The sequence below is a fragment of the Equus przewalskii genome, chromosome 10, assembly GCF_037783145.1.
Source record: "Equus przewalskii isolate Varuska chromosome 10, EquPr2, whole genome shotgun sequence".
In the NCBI taxonomy this organism is placed as follows: domain Eukaryota; kingdom Metazoa; phylum Chordata; class Mammalia; order Perissodactyla; family Equidae; genus Equus; species Equus przewalskii.
The window spans coordinates 42,638,188-42,660,270 of NC_091840.1; the positions used below are offsets into that span (position 1 = coordinate 42,638,188).

General features: G+C 55.8%; 2 protein-coding genes across 12 annotated transcripts; both read right to left on the reverse strand.

Annotated features, from left to right (window-relative positions):
- FLOT2 (flotillin 2) lies at positions 1 to 15,543 on the reverse strand. 11 transcript variants are annotated; one of them, XM_070562735.1, is made up of 13 exons: positions 15,234 to 15,434; positions 12,216 to 12,340; positions 10,714 to 10,795; positions 7,625 to 7,715; positions 4,923 to 5,013; positions 3,773 to 3,896; positions 3,220 to 3,338; positions 2,985 to 3,098; positions 2,765 to 2,884; positions 2,461 to 2,675; positions 1,871 to 2,054; positions 1,411 to 1,560; positions 1 to 1,297 (listed from the first exon to the last, which is right to left on the reverse strand). In XM_070562735.1, exons 5-13 carry the CDS (start codon positions 4,995 to 4,997, stop codon positions 1,259 to 1,261), a joined length of 1,140 nt encoding a protein of 379 aa, XP_070418836.1. In that variant the 5' UTR covers positions 4,998 to 5,013; positions 7,625 to 7,715; positions 10,714 to 10,795; positions 12,216 to 12,340; positions 15,234 to 15,434; the 3' UTR covers positions 1 to 1,258. The 11 variants fall into 11 exon arrangements, with proteins under 11 accessions (XP_070418836.1, XP_070418833.1, XP_070418834.1 ...); XM_070562732.1 differs by lacking the exon at positions 7,625 to 7,715 and having other exon boundaries at positions 15,234 to 15,485; XM_070562733.1 differs by lacking the exon at positions 12,216 to 12,340 and having other exon boundaries at positions 15,234 to 15,440.
- Positions 15,486 to 20,158, reverse strand: DHRS13 (dehydrogenase/reductase 13). Its single transcript, XM_070562745.1, has 5 exons — positions 19,807 to 20,158; positions 19,594 to 19,712; positions 18,449 to 18,572; positions 17,950 to 18,261; positions 15,486 to 16,568 (listed from the first exon to the last, which is right to left on the reverse strand). The coding sequence occupies exons 1-5, from the start codon at positions 19,931 to 19,933 to the stop codon at positions 16,117 to 16,119; spliced, it is 1,134 nt and encodes a 377-aa protein (XP_070418846.1). The 5' UTR covers positions 19,934 to 20,158; the 3' UTR covers positions 15,486 to 16,116.
- Between the last annotated feature and the right edge of the window lie 1,925 nt (positions 20,159 to 22,083).

Here is a 22,083-nt window from a genome sequence, read left to right on the forward strand (position 1 = left end):
TGGGCATAACAGATCTTTATTTTACCAGGAGGGACAGGTAGCGGGGCAGTGCAGCATCCAAGCCCCATACCAGACACGCAGCATCCACATGCAGGAAGAGCTACACAGGCTGGGGCAGGGCCAGGGGTAGGCGACTGGGACCATAGAATACCCACAGCACCCTGGCCAGGATGCTTGGGTCCTGGGCTCTTCTGCCTCCATTAGGGCAAGGAGACAGAGGACTGGGCTGCTTCCCCATGGCTGGAACTCTATCACTCTGGCCAAGAAGGATGGCACAAGGGGTATGGAGTCTGGCCAGTCAACAGCACTTGGTTCTGTACAGGGTTGGCACAGTCTTGCCCACTGGAAGGGCCTGGGCCTGATACCCAGGACAGCGCAGCCCTAGCAGGAAGAGGGTCTACACACTTTCTAGTCCCCAACAGGGCTAGACCCTGATCCCGCAAAGGCTTAGGAAAGATGGGACCAAGCCCCACTCCACCCAGTAGGGACGTGTCCATGAAAGGGACTTCCCTGAGCACAAACAGGGGCCTCCTAAGGCAGTAGTAAACCGAGGGAGCTGTTATAGACAGGAGGCCTTGCCTCTGTGCCCCTGGGGTAGGGGAGAGAGAGGGAAGGGATGAAAGCAGGCCTGGGGCCGGAGAGGGGTGAAGTGAAGAGCAATGGCCCTGGGCCTGCAGGCCATAGCTACCTAGGCCTAGAGGGCCAGAGTGGGTGAGGCTGGGGGCTTCCTGGGGCAGGGTGGAGGACTGGGAAGACCAGGCCAGGACAGGGGAGGTTGGCCATCCTACCCAGACCCCCTGCACCCATGCTGAGCTCTGGCCAGGGCCACAGGGAGGATGGACAGATACACAGAGAACTTCAAGGCACCAGGATTCGGAGGAGCAGCAGGGCCACCTCCCAGAGACAGACAGTGATTATAATAAACATCTTTAGCTTAAACTACATGATGTGTGTAGAGGGCGGGAGGAGAGAGGGAAGAAAACAGATAAATGAAGAGACAAACAGGGAGATGAAGGTGGAAGAGATAAACCAGATAAACATGGCAGTGAAAGTGAGGGTGTTGGGAAGAGGAGAAGAGGAAGGAGACAGAGACAGGAGAGAAGGGAAGACAGCCAGAGAAGGCCTGCACACGCAGCACTTCTGGTCCCTACAAAATAAGGCACCAGAGTCAGTAACGCTCCTGTTGTCGCTGTGGTATTAAAACGAGTGCTGAAGGGAGAGGTGGGCAGCTGCTGAAGGGTGTGGGCCCTCAGGAGCCTCACACCTGTGCACTGGTGGCCTTCTTGATCAGGGGTATCTGCAAAGATGGGAGATGCCATGAGGTCCTGGTTCCAGGGTCCACAACTGTTCCACCTGGGCCCGTTCAATGGGCTGCCCAGGCAACCCCAGCACAGCTAGCTAGGCACACACCTGAGTCAGGTCCACGCCTGTGAGGGCATGCACAGAGGCAGGCAGCTCGGCCAGCAGTCGGTTCACTTCTGATGTCACCTTGCTGTTGTCCCCACTGAGGATCACAATCTCATCGACTTTGGTGAGTGGGGCAGCAATTTTGGCAGCAATCTAGGAGGCAGAGTGGGAAGAGAGCTTGGCTGGTGCCCTGACTCTGTCCACTTGCCCTGTCCAGCATCTCTCCCTCCCTTCTCCACCTCACCCAAACCCCAAAGCAACCTGGATGGCTCTTATTTGCAAGCCAAGGTCAGAGAGGCCCAGTGGGCCAGGGATGAACCTATGCCTATTGTAGGGTTCCTGCCCCTCCATTGAGTATGCCCCTATCTAAACCTTCTAGTCAGCCTATTGCTGTGCTACTGACAAGGCCCAGAGAAGTTTCAGCACTTGCCCAGCTAGCCCCAGCCTGGGATGGGAGCCTCACCTCGGGCAGGGTCTCCAGCACCAAGGCCATCTTGGCTGCGTCCCCATATTTCTGGTAGGCCTCAGCCTTGAGTTTCATCCGCTCGGCCTCTGCCTTGCCCATTGCCTCGATGACTGCTGCCTCTGCCTCCCCGATTTTGCGGATCTTCTCAGCCTCTGCCTGTGCCAAGAGGACCTGCTTCACCCTGGGGGATTCCAGGCCAGACAGGATCAGTGGGAAGTGCCAAGGGCCCCTTAAGCCTTGCCTGGGGGCCAGCAAACCCTCAAGCCCTCTGCTCTGGCAGGTGTCAGGGGTGGGGGACCCATGAAGGGGGGTGCCCTGGCCTTCTGGCTCTGGTCAGGGACAGGCCACTGGCTCCCAGGTCCAAATGAGGGGACTAACCAGGTTGCCGTTTGTGCCAATTATCATACTAAGCCCTCGAACCTCCTTTATCTAATTCAGTCTTCCTGACAACAATCCCATGCAGGAGGCAGGAATAAGCAGGTACGGAGGAGAAGTGGCTTGCAAACTGCGGTCAGGAGAGTGGAGGGAGTGCATGGCGGCAGAGGAGCTTGACTAGTCCCCCAGCTCTGGCACCCGGTGGCACTCACTTTTCACCCTCAGCGATCTGCTGTATGCGGTGGGCCTCGGCCTCGGCGGGGCGGCGCACTGTGGCAATGAGCTCCTTGTCTACACGCAGGATCTCCTGCGCCTCCACTGCAATCTGCTTCTTGCGCTGCACAATCTCAATCTCAATTTCTTCCTGCCGGATCTTCTGTTGCTCACGGGCCCCTTGTAGCTCATAGGCCAGCTGGGCCTCAGCTGTCTGCGGTAGGAGTGTGGTCAGCATGTCAGAGGCTGGCCACCAAGTTTTGAGCCCTGAGCCCCAACCCAGGATACCCTACAGCTTCTCACCTTGATGTTGACCTCCTCACTGAAGGCTGACTTTTGCAGCTCAAAGGCTCGTTTGGAGTCGGCAATCTTAGTGTCTGCCATAAACTTCACGTCCAGCATCTCTTTCTTGCACTCGGCTTCCTGGGAGCAGGAGGGGCAGGTGCTGGGGGTACCCTAAGCAACCATGGTCCCAGCACCCCTAGCTCCCTGTCCCTGGGGGCAGGAAAGAAAGCCCACGTACCCGGATGCCTGCATCCCGCTCGGCCTCGGCCACTCCGATGTCGGCATCTCTTTGTACCACGGCAGTCTGTGTCTTGCCCAGGGAGCTCAGATAGTCTACTTTGTCATACACGTCCTGGGGAAGGAAGGGGGAGTCATCGCTGGGAAGTCATAGGCACAAAAGTGCCCCTCCTGCCAAGCCCCCTGCTCCCAGATGGACACGGCAGGTTGGCTACAGTCCTCCCATCACACTGTACCTTGATGGTGAAGCTGAGGATCTCGATGCCCATGCGGCCGACGTCAGGGGCTGCCACCTCCCGCACCAGCTTGGCAAACTGGTCCCGGTCTTGATAAATCTGCTCCACAGTCAGGGTCCCTGGGGGCAGAGGGATCATGGGCTGGCTCCCTAGGGGCGCAACCAGCTGGGAAAGGGAAGGGGTGTGCAAGTAGAGGCCTGAGGGTATGCAGGGGTCGGGCAGTCTGAGCTGGGTCTTCTCCTTAACAGTGTATAACACTGAGCCTCCTCCTGCAGGGTCCAGGCTGGGTGAGGAAAAGTGTCCTCAGCAGCACCAGGTGCCTGCCCAGACTGGCAGCCCCTCAGCCCATCTCAACGCCCTCCCTTTCACTCAAGTCACCTGAAGTTTTCGAAGAAAATACTTGAGGGAAAATGTTTCAGCTTTTCAGCTAGAAACCTCAGTGGGACTGACAGATCCCCTGCTCTGCCCCACCCCATTCCATGGCCCTGGCCTGGGGGCACTGTGAGGCTCCTGGAAGACAGCAGAGGGGTCCCTGGTGTGGGCAGGGCCTCACCAAGGATGGAGCGCAGGTGCCCCTCCAGGGTCTGCAGCACGACATTCTTGATGTCCTGCACGTTCTTGCCCAGGAACTGCTCGCAGGCCACGGCCAAGAGCTCCTTCTCTGTCATGATCTTCACCTGCCGGAGGTCACAGAGGTGCCTGAGCCAGGCCGGCGGGAGGCAGACGGAGGCCCCAGACCCAGAGGTGTGGAGGATGGTGGCTGGCCCCTCCCCTCCCTTTTCAGACCTGGAGGCCTAAGGGGCAGTGGGGTGTCGGCGGTGGGGGGCGGGGGGTGGGGGTGGGGGGTGAGTCTGCCTGAGGCCTCTAGTGGGGAGAACACACAAGGAATTCTTAGACTGAGAAATTTCATCTCCACTGGCAGCCCCAGGGCCTGGTATGGCCTCTCTCCTGGGCATTTGGGGCTCGTCCCTCCACCCCTCCAGCCCACTCACTGTTCCCTCATTAACCAATTCCTCTCTTACAGGCTCCTCACAGGTGGGAGACCTGCAGGCTGAGAGGCAGTGAGTGCAAAAAGAAGAATGAACAAGAGGGACATAGACAGACTAGGAAAGAGCCTGGACAGGGCAGGAGACAGGTCCAGGGGGCTCCCACCGAGGGTGGGAATCCTCCTGCCTTTCCTTCCTGAGGTACTAAGCCAACACCCCCTCACCAGAGGCCTATAATACGGTTGAATCTCGCTGCCCTGTGAAGTCGAGAGGTGGACTAGAGCAGGAAGCCCCTCACCCAGGCACCGAGCTGAGAATATAATGCAGCCCAGAGCTCCTCTGCCTCACGCGGCCTTGTCTTCTGGTCCCTACCCCTTCAGCCCCTACCCAGGGAACAGAGAAGGCCTGGATTCTGGGGTGGCATTTCCGACACCTGCAAAGAATGGGGTGGGGTTAGTGAGACAGCAGCCCTCAGCACTGGTTCTGTCCCTCGTGGGCCTGCTGAGGAGAAAAGGGATGTCTGTTAGTCCTGCTGGGTGGCCAAGGGGCCGACTAAGCACGTTCCAGTGGTGACGAACCTCTCTGAGAAGGCGGGACGGGGGCAGGGACACTGGAGAGAGACTGCCCCTGGCTGCCGTCCTCTCCTCCTCCCCCCAAACCCCAGCACGGGCACGAGGCAGCTCAACGGACATGCGCAGGGCTGCTGAGTTACTATACCTGGGCGACACCCGTCACAGTTAAAGCTACCCCCTCGGCCGTCTCTACGTCCTCGCAGCGGGGCTGTAACGTCATAATCTCTAGGGAAATCCTGCCAAGAAATGCAAAACAGGGGCATGGGTCTGGGGGCCCAGGGCCTGGGGCGTGGGGGAAGAGTCCAATACCTCACTACTCCAGCTGGGACGGGCCAGGGGTCCTGTTTCGGAGGAGGGCAGCGAGGACTCTCCAGGGGGTCGTAGTTGGGAATATGTGAGAAGGAGATGGTGAGAAGGCAAGGCGGGGGTGGGAGGCAGGGTGGGGTGCAGGTTGCTCCAGGGGAAGGAGTGAAAGTGTGTGCCCATGTGCACACATGTCCTCTGCTCAAAGCAGCCTGGCTTGAAGAGTGGAAAAGAAGTAGAGAAGTGGTTGAGGGTGGTCTGGGCTGGTGCGGAGTGGGGAGAGTTCAGGGATATGTGTGTGTGTGTCCTGGGACAGCAAAAGTGCTGGTATCCAGGCTGTGCTGTGTAGGTCGCCCATGGGTGCCATCTGCACATCCTCCACAGCCCTCATCTGTTCCCCAGGTCTGCTCAGCATCCCAGGATGCCCCAAGAGGTTGCCTAGAAAGCTCTGCCTGAAAGCCTGGCATGCTGGGAGTATACCCACTGCTGGACCAAGATGGAAATGATCCTGCATCTGCTTTTGCCAGGGAAGCCCTGCCTGGTCCCTCTACCTGGTAACAGGCTATGACTTGAAGCCTATCCTCTGGGGTTGGGGCCAGGTGGGTTAAGCAGGGAATGAGGGCTAGAGTCACATTAGAGCTTCCTGGCCAAGGAGCACTAACCCTAGAAAGACCTCTTCCACCAGACAAATCTGAGTCCTCAAGCGTCCACGTCGCCCAGCTTAAAAGGGACATGGGCATTTACAGTTGTTTCAAGAAGAGTAGTGGGGGGCCGGCTCCGTGGCTGAGTGGTTAAGTTCGTGTGCTCCACTTCAGTGGCCCAGGGTTTTGCCGGTTTGGATCCTGGGTGGGGACATAGCACCGCTCCTCAAGCCACGCTGAGGCAGTGTCCTACATGCCACAACCAGAAGGATCCACAACTAAAAATATACAACTATGTACCGGGGGACTTTGGGGAGAAGAAGGGAAAAAAAAAAAAAAAAGGTAAAGAAGAGTAGTTAGTTTGGAGGGGGACAGGGCTGCTTTAGACAGGGTATCAAGGGAGGCCAGGACCCTACCCATCCCACACAAGGTGCCCGAGCTTCTTCTCAGGCCTCTGTACTGAAGCCTGCCCTCCCATGGCTACCAGGGGCAGGTGAGATGGGGATGGTCCCCTTCCCGATTAGAGACAGCAGGATGGGTGAGGAAGGGTGTGGTGGGGCAGGGTTTTCGCCTGAGAAGGCTGAAGGGCAGTTTCACGCACTGTGAAGGGGATGAGTAAGAAGAGGTTTAGGTGTCTTTCAGCCTGGGGACCCACCAACACGTAGGCTCTGAGGGGACATGGGTTTCCTGATGTTCACTGCTGTATCCACAGCGCCTGGAACCGGGAAGGTGCACAATACAGAGCTGGTGAATGAAGCAATGAAGATGGGAACCTGCACGTTACAAGAAAAGCTCTTGGAGTTACTGAACGCCCTGGCTCAGGAATGGGTTTCATCAGCTCCAGCTGCACGGCAACAAAGAGTGAGACACCAGGTCAGTTGCTTTCTGAAGTGAGATCGTATTCATAAAAAAGCCTGGGATTCTCTAGCACTTCTTTTCCAAAAATTCCACTGTGCCCTCATAGCATTTTACTTGCCTTTCTAATATCCTAACAAGGCACAGAGAGGGCATGATTCTCCCCATTTTACAAATGGGGAAACTGAAGCCTAGCAACAAGAGATTTGCTCAAACGCCTCTCAACAGAATTAGGGGCAGGGAATGGCCAAGGCTCTTTTTGCTCAGGCCTGTCAAGGAGACTGGAGGGGGCAAAGGGGCTGGGGGAACAGAACTCCCCATGGAACCCATCTTTGGACCTTACAGGGAGGAGGGCTAGGGCTGGAACCTGGGGTGTCTGCCTGGAGATGGGGCTCTGTGGTGCCCGGAGGACTAGGACTTCAGCAGGAGTAGTTAGGACTGAACCCTCCCTACCTGGACAGCCCAGCTCTGTCACATAAGAGCCTATGTCTCCTGCCTCAACTTACTCCCAATTTAGACTTGACATCCAAGGACACTCACTGGCAGACTTGGGCAGAGTTTCCTTTTTTTAATTTTTTTATTTTTGAGGATGATTAGCCCTGAGCTAACTGCTGCCAATCCTTCTCTTTTTGCTGAGGAAGGCTGGCCCTGAGCTAACATCCATGCCCATCGTCTACTTTATATGTGGGATGCCTACCACAGCATGGCTTGCCAAGTGGTGCCATGTCCGCACCCGGGATCCGAACTGGCGAACCCCGGGCCGCTGAAGTGGAACGTGCGCACTTAACCGCTGTGCCACGGGGCAGGCTCCAAGGGGCAGAGTTTCCATAATCCCTTGCTCTTTCCCCACTAGCAGCCCCAGTGGGCGTGGGCAAGGGAGCTGGGGATCTATAGGGATCCATCCTGGCACCCAGAGCAGCAGAAGTGGGAGCAGAGGGGATGGAGGCACACCCTTAGGAGGGGAGTCCACCTGGCTTCTGCCTGCCAGGCCCTGTGGGGCAGGAAGAGAGAAGGTTAGACACAGAGGAGGAAGCAGGTGGGTTATTACCTGTGCAACCCCTGTTACGAATAGCGGGACCCCCTCCGACGTCTCAATATTCTCACAGCGACACAGGATGGTCATAACCTCCAGAGACAGTCTGAGGAGCAGCCAGGGGGTAGGGAGAGGTAGGGACAGGAAAGGGTAGGAGGGGACACAGCAAACACACACAGTGGTTACCAGACAAGCACTGATGCCTGATGCCTGGGGGTAGGGCGGGTTGTTCTCGATACTTCAGCTCCCCACTGCCAGCTCAGCCTAGGGCTGTAAGTGGACAGACACACACCCTTGCTGGCCTGAGGCCTCTGGGTCTCTTCTTTGGCCCCCATACCCTTCCAAGGAGGAGCTGCTGGGCTGGGTGGAAAGCCTGCTGATGCCCTGGGCCCAGGACCTGAGGTTGGGAGGCCTGTACACAGGGCATTCAGGTTGCCCACCACCTCACTTGCCCAGGAGATTCCTGGCACAACCTGGGAGACTTAGCTTCAACTCCACCCTCCAAACACAGGCAAGCCTGTGTTTCCAGAAATTGGGAGGGGGAGGCCACTCCGGGGATTAATGAGCTACAGCAAATGCCAAATCCTGCTGTAGGCACAAACCCTCAAGGTTTGTGCTACATATCACTAAGAAGGCAAGTTAGGGCCAGAAAAGCCCAAAGAAAACTTTGAATTTTCTGTTTGGGGGTGTGTGTGTGTGAAGGAAGGCTGGGGAGAAAGTGTGCCCCTGCTAGAATATTCACAGGGACGACTGGGAGATGATGGAGTAATTCCGTTAGGAATTTCCCAAGTTGGGCACAGGCAGAGAAGAGAGTCATGGCAAAAATAAACTACTTGAAGCTACAAGCTACTAGCTAGGCCTCCCTAGGGCAGCGTGTGCGCGTGAGTGTGTGTAGGGTGGTGGTCCAGGCAGAGGCCAGGCTGTGGACAGTGTGGAAGGTTTCCTTAAACCAGAGGAAGGAGGACAGAGGCTGAGGCTAAAGGAGCAGAAGCAGATGGACTGCGGGGATGTGAGCAGTAGGCAATGTGGAGCCCCCACCTCAGCTCTCACAGTGCCAGCAGGTGTGCACAGAATGCCTTCATTCAAGCACCTAACACTAGCACCCTTGGGCCTGAGAGGACTCTCAATCCAGCTCAGACAGGAAACCACCAAGCTCTCTTCTGGGGAAGGAGGAGAGAGAGAGACAGGGGAAAGGGAGGGAAGGAAGGAGGGAAGGAAGGAGGGAAGACAGGAGGCTGCAGCTCAGATGCCAGAAGTGGAGGAATCGCTCAGGTAAGGGGGAGAGAGCTGTGCACACCAGGGCCTCAGGATAGTACAGGACATGGCAGCAAAGTGCAGCAGAGGGGGCTTCACTGAGTCTGGAGAAGAATGGCTGACACCAAGGGCAGGTGACATGAAGGATGGCTGCAGAAAGTAATCTGAAAGGGAGGCTGAGGATCCAGGCTGGGTTAGAAACTCTACACTGACCTAAGAGGCTCCTGCCGGCCTAGGGAAATAAAGGCCCACTCTTGTGGAGATGTCCCCCAAGCAGGCTAGGGGGTGGGGAAGGGGCTGCCCCCAGAACAGGGCCCAAAAGGGGAGGGGCTGCAGGCTCAGACTGCACAGCAAGTGGAACCAGAGCAGGATGCTGAGACTGGGTGTGTGAGATCAGTTTCCTAGGACGAGGTGCAAGGCCCTCCACCCCTCACTTCCAAACCTGCTGTCAGGGAAGCTTAGCCCTCCGGCCCTGGGGCTCTGCTCCCTGGAGCAAGAAGAGGGAGCAGGGGACCAAGATGTGGAGAAAGGGCTGCAGGGGTGTTGCCTCAGCAGTGAGGGCCCAGGACAGGTCTCTGGGCAAGTCAGAAACTCTCTGGGGTCAGCTGTAGGGCGAAGTGTTGGGACAGGAAGGACTCTGGTCCCAGGACTGCATGGCATGTGAGGTGGGGTGGGGTGGCAGTGTCTCTGGAAAGGGCACCCCAGGACTTTTCACAGGCCAAGTGGCCCACTCAGGAGTGCCTAGAATCCTCCTGAGAGGAAGTTGTGACCAGGATTGATTACTCTCTGACACTTTTGGCCTTAGGCTAGAAGAGTCCTCCAGGGTCCCTCAGCTCAGGCAGGGCAAAGTGAGGGGAGAGACGGGAGAGTGGAGAGGGTTATTGGGAAATCAGTGAAGTTAAAAAGTTGTGACATGCTTCCCATGCCCCTGACTCTAGTTGACACCCTCAGACCTCCTGAAGCCTCAAGCATTGGCAGCTCAGTGCAGCCATGGGGCTTCTTTCTCGTGGGGCTTAGGTGGAGGGGGATTTCCAGTGGAATCTCCATGACTCTCCCTTCGGGATGACCCCCCCGCCGCCCCCGCCCATCCTGCTCTGCTGCCCTTGTTGCCTGGGTCCTAGCCTGGAAGGATCTGGGCCCCACCCCCATGTCCCAAAATCCGGAAGGGGTGATGGTGAAAGGTAGCTGGCTTGCCTCATCTCCTCCTGGGGGGCCAGTGAGGGTGGCAGGAAAGGCCCAGGCCAAGTCCAGCCCTGCCAGGGGCTCTGGGGAGCTGAAATCTCCCTACTTCTAGTAAGTCTTTCCAGACTGATTTAGGAGGTCGAGATCTGTCTTGCCCGGCGCCAGCCCCAACGCCTTAGATTTCTACCCATTGTCTCTAACCCGCCACTGTCACAGAGCCACTTCAGCCTGTACATCCATTCTCTGCCATTTAGCCCCTGCCTGCATTGTCCCAGGGCCTGCACAGGTGAGGGTGTGTGTAAGGGGTCTCTTCAGCCTTTCTTTCCTCCCTGCACCCACTCCAAACAGGGCATATAACTGAGGCTTCATAAATATAACTTTGAGCTAGAATCAGGGAATTGGGATTCTGCCTGGGCATGACCCTGAATTCTCCAGGATAGAAGTGATGCCTCCAATGGAAAAAAGCACACCCCTGAGGAGGAGGTGCCCACAGCAGACCTCTTCCATACCTGTGCAACCCATGTTCCCTGCTTCTTAGGAGGCCCCTGCCCCCTAGAATGGAATGTAGCAAATGGTAGATGCCCTAGCTGACCTGTGGGGTGAAGGGGGGAAGACTGGAAACCCTTTTCTCCCTTGCCCACCCGGTTCCGGAGGCCCCAGGCCCTTACCTCTGAGTGTCGGAGATACACCACCACGCCCAGGCCCAGCCACCAAACACGTACTGTTTATAGTCGGAACCACAACAGCCCCCTGGAGAGCAAAGCAAACCACTGCTGGTGAGTCAGTTCTTGGGTGTGTCTATCCCCCATCCCTCCAAAAGCACTCTTGGGCCTTTACCGGCTCTGACACTTGATGACTCCCACTGTCAGGTGCCAGGTGCTGAGGGTGCATATAAATGGGAGACATGCCCTTAAGGGCCTTGGAATCTAGTTTAGTAGACAGGCAATTTGCATAAAAAAGGGCATATCCAATGAGTGGTTCAGAATGCAAGTGCTTTCAGAGAAGAGAAGAGGTCAGTGGGCAGGAGTGAGCAGGAAAAGCTTCCATCTTTCATTCAACCATTCATTCAACAAAGAGTACTTTTCTGTGCTACGGAAACAGGGAGGAAGATACAATTCCTATCTTGAAGGAGATGACACTAGGATGAGGCACCTTTTCCTGAGAGGATTGTAATGCCATGCGATTCACCTGCTATCGGGGCAGGCACAGACAGAGGGAGGGAATGCAGGGGGTTGCCAACACTGGAAGGCTGATGGGAGGGAGGGCATCTCTGAGCCTAGGAAGGAGCCTTGCTCATGCCCAGCAGACACATCTCAGTGAGGCTGGTTATTCCCACATCTTTTGGAGTGACTTTGTTCCTCTTATGGGAGCAGATGGGAAAGGCAGGGCCTCAAAACAAAGGCCAGCTCATGGTACCAATGGGAGAAGTGAAGAGAAAGGGAAAGGATCTGAAAAGGAAGTGGTTCCTGGAAACTGCGTATCAGCTAAACAGAAAGTTGAATCTGGCCATGACCCAGGTTTATGCCGTAGCCACGTCTGGCATGCTCTCTATATAGAAAGGAGAAAAATCAGTTCCTGAAATTCTTGTCATGAACTTTCCTGCTAATGCCAAAATTACTCATCAAGTTCAAGAAAACTCTGGCAAAAGCTGGAGGGGCAGTTCACTTGCAGCGCAAAGGTACAGGAAACGATTCAAAGGAAACGTGATTTGGGAAACAGCGAGTGGATGTCATCACTTCTGTGTTCACAAACTTGGGTCTTCAGGAAAGCCTCAGGGTGTGTTCCTCCCAAGATTAAGGGTCAGGGGTAGTTTCCAGTAGCTGGGTTACAGAGTCTCTGAGGACCCACAGCAGGGAACAGAGAGTCTTAGTTGTTAGGCCAGGGAGGTGGTGTGTGTGTGTGAGATGGGGGGTCACTTGGGGATTTAAGCTGGGGAGCGACAATAATACATCTGCATTTTAGAAACACCACTTTGCACAAGAGGAACATACTAGGGTCAAAGAGACCGGGTGGAAGCCTCTTGTGGTGACCCAGGCCAGACACAGTAGCGGTGCATAGTGGGCAAGTAGCTGAGCCAGAGGTCCAAGGAGCAAAGAGCTGCCCCGCAGTGTGAGTAGGGGTGGGAAGAGGAGGTCTTAGGTCTCTGTCTGCTTCTCTGTGGTGGAAATACCTGTCCACAGGGCTGCTGCTCAAGGTAAGCCACTGCAGGCTTCTCTACGCTGGGGAGTGGGGTAGAGGAGCCTCTAAGGATAAGCAGTCAATCTGAAACCCAAACCATGTCGAGATGCAGCGAAACTGGAAGAGAGGCAAAAATCACAGCTTTTTCCACTTCTTCTGGCCTGGTGGGAGCTGGGGCATGGCTGCCTCCAGTCAGCTCCAGGGGCTTCTCAATGTGCTGTGGAAGAAAGTGGTTGTGTGCGTGTGTGTGTGTAGGGGGAATGGGGGCGGGAACCAGGGCGGGTGTCCATCCTTTACCTTTAACTCATTCTTTGACCTTGGAAGTGGGCTGCTGCAGTTCATGCTGGGCCTTGGCCAAGCCACATGACCAGGTTCCAGGGCTAGCAACAACAGGAAGCTGGGACTGCCAGGCTACCCCATTCTCAGCACCCTCTTCCCCTGGAAGGTATCTTCCTCCCAGCTTCCTGGTCACACTGAGCCTGAGCATCACTCTCAGAAGGGACACTTAGGTGCCCCTTCCTTGACCTCCCTAGCTCGCATTGTCCTGAGACCTGGAAGTTTTTCCTAATTCTATCTCACTTTTTCTAACCCAACTTGCTTTCCTTTGCCCTGTCCTCAAACAAGCTGAAGAATCACAACCAAGCCCAGGATAACCTCTGCCCTACTCAGCCCCTTCCCAGACACAGCCTCACTCTGCCCTCTCAAGAACACTCTTTCCTTCCTGCCCCTCTTCCACCGTCTTCTTCCTACTATTCCAGAAGACACCACTCTCTACAAGGGGGATTTACTCTTTTTTGAGGCACAAACCCCCTTAGTAGTCCAGCAATGCCGGTATGTTCTTAAATGCATAAAATAAAATACATAAGAAATAAATCCTATTGGAAGTTGTCAAAATATTAAAACCAAATGTGTGATAATGTAAATTATAAGCTCTAGTGGCAGGTCTAATAACTAGCTAAATTTCAATAGTGATGAGCAGAAATGACTTTTAAGGTTCTGCAACAACTGCAGTACGGTAGGAAAATATCTGCTAACGCTATCATGGACTGTTGTCGACATTCACATTCATAGGAAATGTGAAATTTCAGTAAGGTTCCTGAAAATAAAAATGTACCCCCCCCATCCAAATGCACAGACGTCTAAATTCTATCCACAAACCTCAGGTTAAGAACCTCTGCCTATTGTAGAGATGAGAGAAAGGTGTATGGTATTTGGATTTCCCTTTTAAATTCTCCAAAGCAGAAACAGAGAAAAAAGTTTTATGTTACAGAATGAAGGAGGGAGGTTAAACAACCAGAAGAACTTCCAGAGTTTTCAGGTGGAAAAGATGACCCTGAGGCGTATCCTCTTCCTGAAATGGGGCTGAGTGAGATGTCTCTGGACTTAGATGCCCAAGTAACCAGGTGGGGGCGGGGCTGGCAGTGTTTGCTCTGCTCTCCTGGGAGTCCACCAGCAAGACAAAGATGCATCTCAGCTTGATCATCTCAAATCACAAGGTACTATTATGCTAGGTATTATCTCTTGCTCTTCTCTCCCACTCTTCCTTGACTCCAGCACCCTCAATTCTCACCACAGCCTCCTACCCCCACCCCTAAAACAGCTTCAAAGCTAGCACTGCATTGGCCCCTGGCCAGAGGACGAGGTTTCTGGCAACTGGAAAATACAGGGCATCTTAGGTGTTCCTCTCATCCCCCAGTCTCAAGGCTCTCCACAGGGACAGGAGCGAGCTTTTGTCTCCTCAGCCCAGAGTCTGGACTTTCAGAAACAAACTCCACAAGGAAAACAAAGTGCCATGCAGATTCGGGTTCTGAAAGCCTTCTTCAGGAGTAGGGGCTGGGAGACAGGCCTGGGTCTTGTGGAGGTGCAAGCTTGGCCTCAGCGCTCTCAGGGGGTCTCCCTCCAGGTCCAGAGACCGTCTCTGGTCTTTAGGGAAGTGAAGTATCTTACCTCCCCCGCAGGAGTAGGGGGTCAGGGAGAGTGGGGATTTCCTGTTCCAGTGGACTGATTGATTTTGAGATCCAAACCGAGCCAGAGGCCATGTTCCGGAGTAAAAGTTCCCAATGGATTTATCACACCTCCCCAAGTGTGGGCAGCTACAAGCCCTGGCCTAGCCCACCCCCTTCTCCCCACTTGTGTAGCTGGCCTTAGTAACTGCACACAGGCTAAAACCCGGCATTGACAGTGGGCAGGCAGGAAGGATTCCTGCAGCCAGCGGCCTCCACGCTGCCAGGAAACACCGCCCCTCCCCAGCACCTGTGAGCCAGGGCTGCCCAAGCTGACGGCTTCAAAGACTTCAGCCACCTTCCAAGATACCCAAATATACGATTTAAAAAGCAGCCTTAAGGCCAGATACCTCTCCCCTCGCCAATACCGCAGTCCCCAAGCCCCGCCTAAGCGCACGGAAATGCCCGAACCTGCAGCATTAAGCAACCGGAGCGGCACAGCCATTCGCCTTTCTCCACTCGCGGAGGCAGCACCCGCGTTTCCCAAGCGCCCAACGCCAGTCAGCCCAGCAAGCCCCAGCCTGCTCGGAGTTAACGGGTCTCACGGCGCCCGGAGGAAGCATCCGGCCCCGGGGCCCCTCCCCACAGGCACTCGCCCTTCAGAGCCGCGCGACCCACCCCCGTCCCGGACGCCGGAATCTGGCCAAACCGCTGCGTTCCGGGAACCCCCGGTGCCCCCCTCCCGGAATCCCCCGGCGTCGGCTCGGGACCCCCCAGGCCACGGAGGGCAGATCCTGCTTAGGGAGGAGGCGGAGAAGGGGGTGGTAAACACGGGGAAACCGCGGCGGGAGGGGCACCCCAGTGAGCGCTCAAGGGCGCGGGCCCGGGCACTGGGAGCATGGGGTCTCTCCTGGGAGGGTCTCAGGCGCGGCAGACTCGGGCCCGACACACGGCGCTCCCGCCTCGTCCCCACCCCGGGCCGGCCCCTCTCCGCCCGGCCACCGCCCCCAGCCCCCTCCTCACCCACCCGCCCCGGCACAGCCCCCGCCCAAGACGCGCCCCCTCACCTGAAACCACCAGCGCCTCGTTGGGCCCCACGGTGTGGCAATTGCCCATGGCGCCGGCGGGACTGAGGGCCCTGGGGGACCGCTGAGGCCTGGACAGCAGCAGCCGGCCCACACCCGGCGCCCGGCCGCGCCCAGCCTATCCCGCCACCCTCAGCGGCCGCCCGGCCAGCCCCTCGGCGGTCGCAGCCCCGCCGGAAGCGTAGCGGCAGAGGGCGGGGCCGGCGCGGCGAGAGAGGCGGCAACGAGCGCGGCCCCGCAGACAACACGCTTTATTGCACCGGGGCCGCCGTGCACCCGGGAAGGCCTCCCCCTGCTCCCACGGGGCGCCTTGGTGACGACCGCGCTGCCCTGCCTCACCGCCCGGCGCCCACCTACAGCAGTCGGCCCTGGAGTCCGGTGGCCTGGGTTCCAATGTCAGTCCCTGCTCTTCCGAGCTGAGAGACCTTGGGTGAGTCCCTTACCTCTGCAGCCTAATCCCGCCTGTGCAAAATGGGGGTAATTGAACTATCTGGCTACAGGTTGCAAAGGGACCGGTTCAGTAATTCTCCATGTTGGCAGTGCATCAAATTACAAATTCCCGGGCCCTCATCCAGAGCTGATCCGCATCACCAAGGGTGGGGCCTGGAAACATGAAATTCAAATTCCTGAGAAGCAGTGTCTGGCACATTACACTCCGCCTCTCAATCTGGAGATTCTCAGGAAGAAACAATCCCCCCATATTTCCTTCCGCCAGGAAAAGAGCTGTCCAGGACATGACTTAAAGCCCCAGAAAGCAACCATGTGGGTAAAAATTGCAAACCCCTCAATGCCCAGGGAAGGCCTTGCACACAGCTAAGGCTTTCAAGGGCCACCAAGTGCCACAGAAAGCATCCCAGCCCGGGGGTTAGGAGCCTTGGCGCTCAGATTCAGCTTTAACCGGAATTCGGCGTGTGACCTTAGACAAGTCTGGTGAACTCTGAGGGCTGGGGTAGGGTTCAGAAACTGTGGGGTCCTCAGGGTGGGGGTTGCTCAAAGCAGATGGGGCCCGTGAGTCCTCAGGCTGGGAGTCTTCATCGGGCTCGGCATCCTCCCCAGGCCCAAGGCCTGCCAGCCTTTTGCTGGCCTGCCACAGCCGGTGAGCTGCCCGGTCGTCTCGGGCAGCTGGGGGCACCTCCTCTACACGGCAGTTGGCAAAGTATCTCCCACTGAGGGGCTCAATGCCCTCCTGTAGAGCGCAGTACAGGGGTGTCTGGGCACCCCCTCTCGGTGCCCGCAGCACTAGCCAAGCCAGTGGGCGCAAAAGTGGGTGCAGCCATCCGGGAACGTGGCGTAGGAACAGCTCCGAGTTCACAGGCCCTGTGGACAGGAAGAAAGGAAGGAGGGGGAGAGTGGGTGAGGGCCCAGGGTAAGAGCAGCGAGAACACAGCTAGAAGGGAGTGGGGAACAGAGTCCAGTTCCCGGGAAACCAGGGTGGTATTTACCAGGCATTCAGGGCCCCTATAAGGTGGCCTCACTTATTTCCAACAGCAAGCTTCCTCCTCTCCATCGAAACTCCTTGGACATCCCCATCTCCCAGATTTTGCTCACCCTGTGTCCCCTGCCTCAAACAATTCTGTCTCTCTCCATCTTTTCTACTAGCCCAAACCTTGGTCTTTTGATTAACCAGCAAACATTTACTAACATCTGACCAGCCACTGTTTGGACATTAGAGATATGGAGTGTAATAAAGGCTGGATAAGGGTTAGTTGTAATTATTATCGTCACTATTATAATTAATAATGAGCTTAGGCAATGAGTACCTAAAATGTAATATGGTAAAAAGGGTAGGGCAGGATCTTGTTATCCTGTAACCTGTTCTCAACATGCAGGGACGGGTCTTCATCACTTGTCTCAAGCAAACTATTAGCCAAGATGCTTATAGTGGACCTCCAGAACCCTGATGACCCAGCCCATCTCTATGATGTAATCTCTTCCCACTTGTCCCCTCTCACTCTGTTTCAGCCACCTAAGACTCCCTGTTCTTTCTCAAACACACCAGGCACTTCTGCCTCAGGGCCTTTGCACTTGCTCTTTGCTCTGTTCTTTATACTCTTCTCCCCAGAAAGCCACATGGCTCATTCTCTCATCTCCTTCTGGTCTCTGCTCAAATGTCACCTTTGCAGATATGTCTTCCTTGACTGCCATGGATGAAATAGCACCCCTGTCATTTCAGATTTCTCTTACCCTGTTTTATCTTTCCCTATAGCACTTTATCATAACCTGTCTTTGTATTTATTTATTAGCTGTCTCCCCCTCCCCTAAACTAGAATTTAACTACAAGGATGGGGTCTTTGTTTTGTTCACTGCTACATCCCTAGCATGGAGATTAATGCCTGGTACATAGTAGGTACTCAGTAAATGCTTCTTGAATGAATGAATAATCATTGGCTAGCATCATTAGCATCATATTGGAGTCAGTTCAGTCATTTGAATGGCTCCTTGGGGTGAGAACCTGGGCCTTATTTGTTGCCATATCCTGACCAGTAGTCAGCATCCAAGCTTGTGGTGTGAGAGGAAGAACCCAGAAAAGGAGAGCCTGGTTCCAAGATCAGCAAGGACCATGTCTCTCCTTGGACCATGCTTCCTTTCTGCTCTGCAATTCTGCGGCTCAGTGAGAGGCTGGGGGAGCACAGGATGGGGCGAGGATGGGAGAGGGGGAATCAAAGCAAAGTATAGCAGCCAAAGAACCAGGCCTCACCTGGGTGGGCGGCATAGCAGGTGACGCCAGTGCCCTCAAGCTGAGTGGCGAGCTCCCGGGCAAACAGTACGTTGGCCAGCTTACTGTCAGCATATGCTCGCAGCTCCTGCCGCCAGCCCACCACTGGGCGGTTCAGGCGTGTGAAGTCCAGACGCCCTCGCCGGTGGGCAGCTGAGGATACCACAACCACCCGGCTAGGGGCGCAAGCCTTCAGCCGGGGCAGCAGCAGATGTGTCAGCAGGAAGGGGCCGATGTGGTTCACTCGCAGCAGCAGGTTAAAGGGCTCTCGAGTCCGGCCACAGGAACTGATCCCTGGGGCAGGGGCTAGGTGTGAGCAACTGCTCCAGAGGGATCCCCGCAGGCCTCAGTGTCCCCATCTGTGAGATGCTGGCAGGGGGCATCCTTCCCACGTGTCCACTGGCCCCCGGCAAGGCCTGGCTGGAGGGGACAGCTGCCCCTGGCCACCCACCGCCCCCCTGCAGGGCCTGCTGCCCCTCACCGGCATTGTGGATGAGGATGTCCAGCCGTGGCTCAGAGCTCAGGAAGGCGGTGGCAAAGGCCCGTACAGAGGCCAGACTGGCCAAGTCCAAGGCCATGAAGATGACCTCATTGTTCCCACTCTCCTGTGAAGCGGCAAGGGCCCGGCTTGTCACCAGGTACCTCTCTCCTCTTCCCTCTCCCCAGGCACCAAATTCTGAGTCCACCCCCTCCGATTGCTAAGATCTGCCCCTATGCATTAGAATGTAGTGGATAAGGGTGTAGACTCTGGAATGAAATCTTGACTTTGCCTCTTTCTAGAGTGTGAGCTTGGGCAGGATACTTAATCTCTCTGGGCCTGGTTCTCTCACTGTAAAATGGGAATAATAATAATAGTGCCTATCTCATAGAGTTGTGGTGAGGATTAAATGGTTAATATATGTAAAATACTTAGAACAGTGCCTGGCACACAGTCAGCACTGTGTAGGTGCCTGCTATCATTAACATTATCATACCCTTTGCCTATTATTGCTTTCCCTAAAATCTACAACAGACTTCTTAACTGGTCTCCTCTAACCCACTCTTGCCCCCTCCAGTCCAGGCACCATACAGCTACCAAGGGGTTCGTTCCAAAAGGCTATTCTGACAGTCCAGACTCTGCTAAGGACCCTCACTGGATCTCCACTGCCCATCCTATAAAATCTGATCTCCTCAATAGAGTCTCTAAGGGCCTTCAGAACCTGGCCCTGGCTCAGAGCCTCCAGCCCCTTCATTTTGCCTCTTTTCTTCATATTCTGAGCTCCAGCCTCATTAAACCTTTTTTGGTTTCTTATATCAGACCAATCTTGCCCCGGGGCCTTTGCTTATTCTGTTCCCTCTGCTGTTCCCTTTCCCACTGTTTCATTAGTGTAACTTCTACCGATTTTTAAACGTCTCAGAACAGCAATTACTTCCTTCAGGGAGCCCACTCCCCAGCTTGGGGCTGGTTCCCCTTCCCCGTGTGACTAGAACACCTGTGCACGCCCTCTTCTGCACCTAACGAACCAAGCTGCACTCTCCTTTCAGGGGCTGGGTCCCGCTGAGCCGCCCCGCTCACCTCTCGGTGTCCCGGTGTGTCTATCCAGCGCTCCCGGCCCGCCCGGCTGGCCCCGCCCCGCCCTCCCTCACCTGGCGGAGGTCGAAGGCGGCCGCCTCTCCGCGCTCCCGGCTTCGGCAGGCCAGCACCACGCGCGCTCCCCGGCGCGCCAGCTCCAGCGCCGTCATCTTCCCGATGCCGCTGTTGGCGCCTGCGGGCGGCAGGAGGGAGCTGCGCTGAGCCGGCCGGGCCGCCGACCCCGCCGCCCGGGCCTCCCGGCCGCCCGGCCGCCCGCCCGCACTCACCGGTGACCACGGCCGTGCGGCCCCGCAGGCTGGCGATGCCGCCGCACGGCGGGGCCTTCACCAGGTTGTAGTAGACGAGCACGTAGGCGCCCAGCAGTAACCCCGCGCCTAGCAGCAGCGCCTCCATGCTGGCCGCGCCTCCAGGCTCCCCCCAGGCCCCGCGCCGGCAGGGTCGCCCCCCGGCCGCTGTCAATCCGCTCCGCACGGGCCTGGAAGGGCGCTGGGCGAGCGCGGGCCTCCCAAAGGCGAAGGCGGAGGCGGAGGCGCAGGCGGAGGCGGAGGCGGGGGCAGGCCAGGGGTGTGTGTGTGCGTGCGTGTGCGCGCGGACCCTGCGAGCGCCCTCTAGGCGCGCGTCTGCGTCCTCGGTGTGTGCCTGTGCGAACATCTTCTAGGTGTGTGTTTGGGCCCTCGGAGCGCCCTCTAGGTGTGTTGCCTGTGTGAACTCCTGGATGCATGTATGTGTGCACAGGCACCCTGGGAGTGCCCCCTAGGTAGGTACATGCACCCACATACTCTGTGAGTATGTGAATGACTTTTTGGTGTGTAATGTGCCCATGGGCCCTGGGATCGCTCTTCAGGTCATGTGCATGCCTCTGGATCCTGTGTGTGTGTGTGTACTTGTGGGTGTGCGTGCCTGCGTGAGCACCTTTTACATGTTTGTGCCCATGCGGGCTGAGAGTGCCTCCAGGTGTGTGCATGTGTCTGTAGTCTCTGCCAATGTGTGTGCTTGTATGAACATCTTCGTATTTACCTGTCCTTTGTGCGCGTGCCCTGTAGCTAAGGCCTTGCAGGAGGAGCTAACAGGGTGTGTAAGCCCTCTGGGTGTCAGTATGTAGCACAGTCCTTGCCTTCTGGAGGGGCATGTGTACGTGAATGCTGTTATGTCCGAGAGAGTGAGTCTGGTCCTGGATGCCTTGCTCTCCATAAACAAGCCCTTCAGTTCCTTTCCTCACATCCAGCCCTCAGCTTCTAGGACTCTTCCCGGTTCTTCCCATAGAGGCCAGAGGTGACGGTAGTGTGTTCAGGGTGGCACCATCAGTTAAGGGCTGTCAGAACTCTCATTTCTTAGCTATCTGTATCCCTCTGCCTCTGCCCCACCCCCTCCATTTCTGAAGGAAACAGGAAGAAGACAGGGGGTAAAACCGGTTATTTAATCCTCAGGAGGAAATTTGTCTCTGGAATGGTTCTCACAGGTGGTAGAAATAAAGAAGCTCCATTACTCAATGGAAGAAGTAACTATGACGGCAAGGTGGGTGGGGACAGCTAGGGACGCATGGGCAAGGGTATTCCTGGCCAGGTGACTTGCCAGAAGAATGGACCTTGCCTGAGAAACCTAGTATAGTTTAGCACCCATTGTTTGGCATTTATGGTGTGCCCAGCAGTGTGGTTAGCCGTGAAAATACGGAGCAGAACAATATATGCTTCTGCCTTTAAAGAGTTCAAGAAGCCCACCAGGGCAGGGGGAGCAGAGTGGTGGTGACAAAGCTAGGCAGGTAGATGGAAGCCAGGAACAGACCTCAGGCTCTAGGGGAAGTTTCCTATTTAGCTGCACTATGGATTCAGGGTTCAATTATAGATGCTGTGGGAAGAGGCTAGAGATGGAATATTGATGAAACAAATGCATGCATTCTCCATCCCCAAGGCAAAATCCTGACATGCCAACAGGTCCCACCTACTCAAACAGCGCTGGGATAGACACACAAGTGCTATCGAAGGAGTCAGAGACTGTCTTCAGGAAAAACTTCTGGGAGCAAGTTTGTCACATAATGTCTGAGAGGAGGAAAGGATGGAGTTTGGTTTAATAAGAGAGTTCTCAGGGCCTTAAAATTAAGGTAACGTGGTAGACTTGTCTTCTGACGAGGAGCCGCAGTTGTAGAAAAGATGTGATTCTGAGTCACATCACTTGTGGCACAGCTGGGTCTAGAGACTGGATTTCTCCTTTGTCTTCATGTTCCCGAGAACTTTTTGTGTTTAAATTTATATGTATTTATGTATGTATTTTGTTGTTGTTGAAGAACATTAGCCCTGAGCTAACATCTGTGACAATCTTCCTCTATTTTGTATGACTCGCTGCCAGAGCATGGCTGATGAGTGGTGTAGGTCCATGCCTGGGATCTGAACCCATGAACTCCAGCCACCAAAGTGGAGCGTGCAGACCTTAACCACCACGCCACTGGGCTGGCTCCTCCCCAGAGAACTTTGGATCAACAAATTTCTCCACACTAGATTCTAAGCTCCGAGACAGGGGCCGTATGCTCACAGCAAGTGATCTAGACC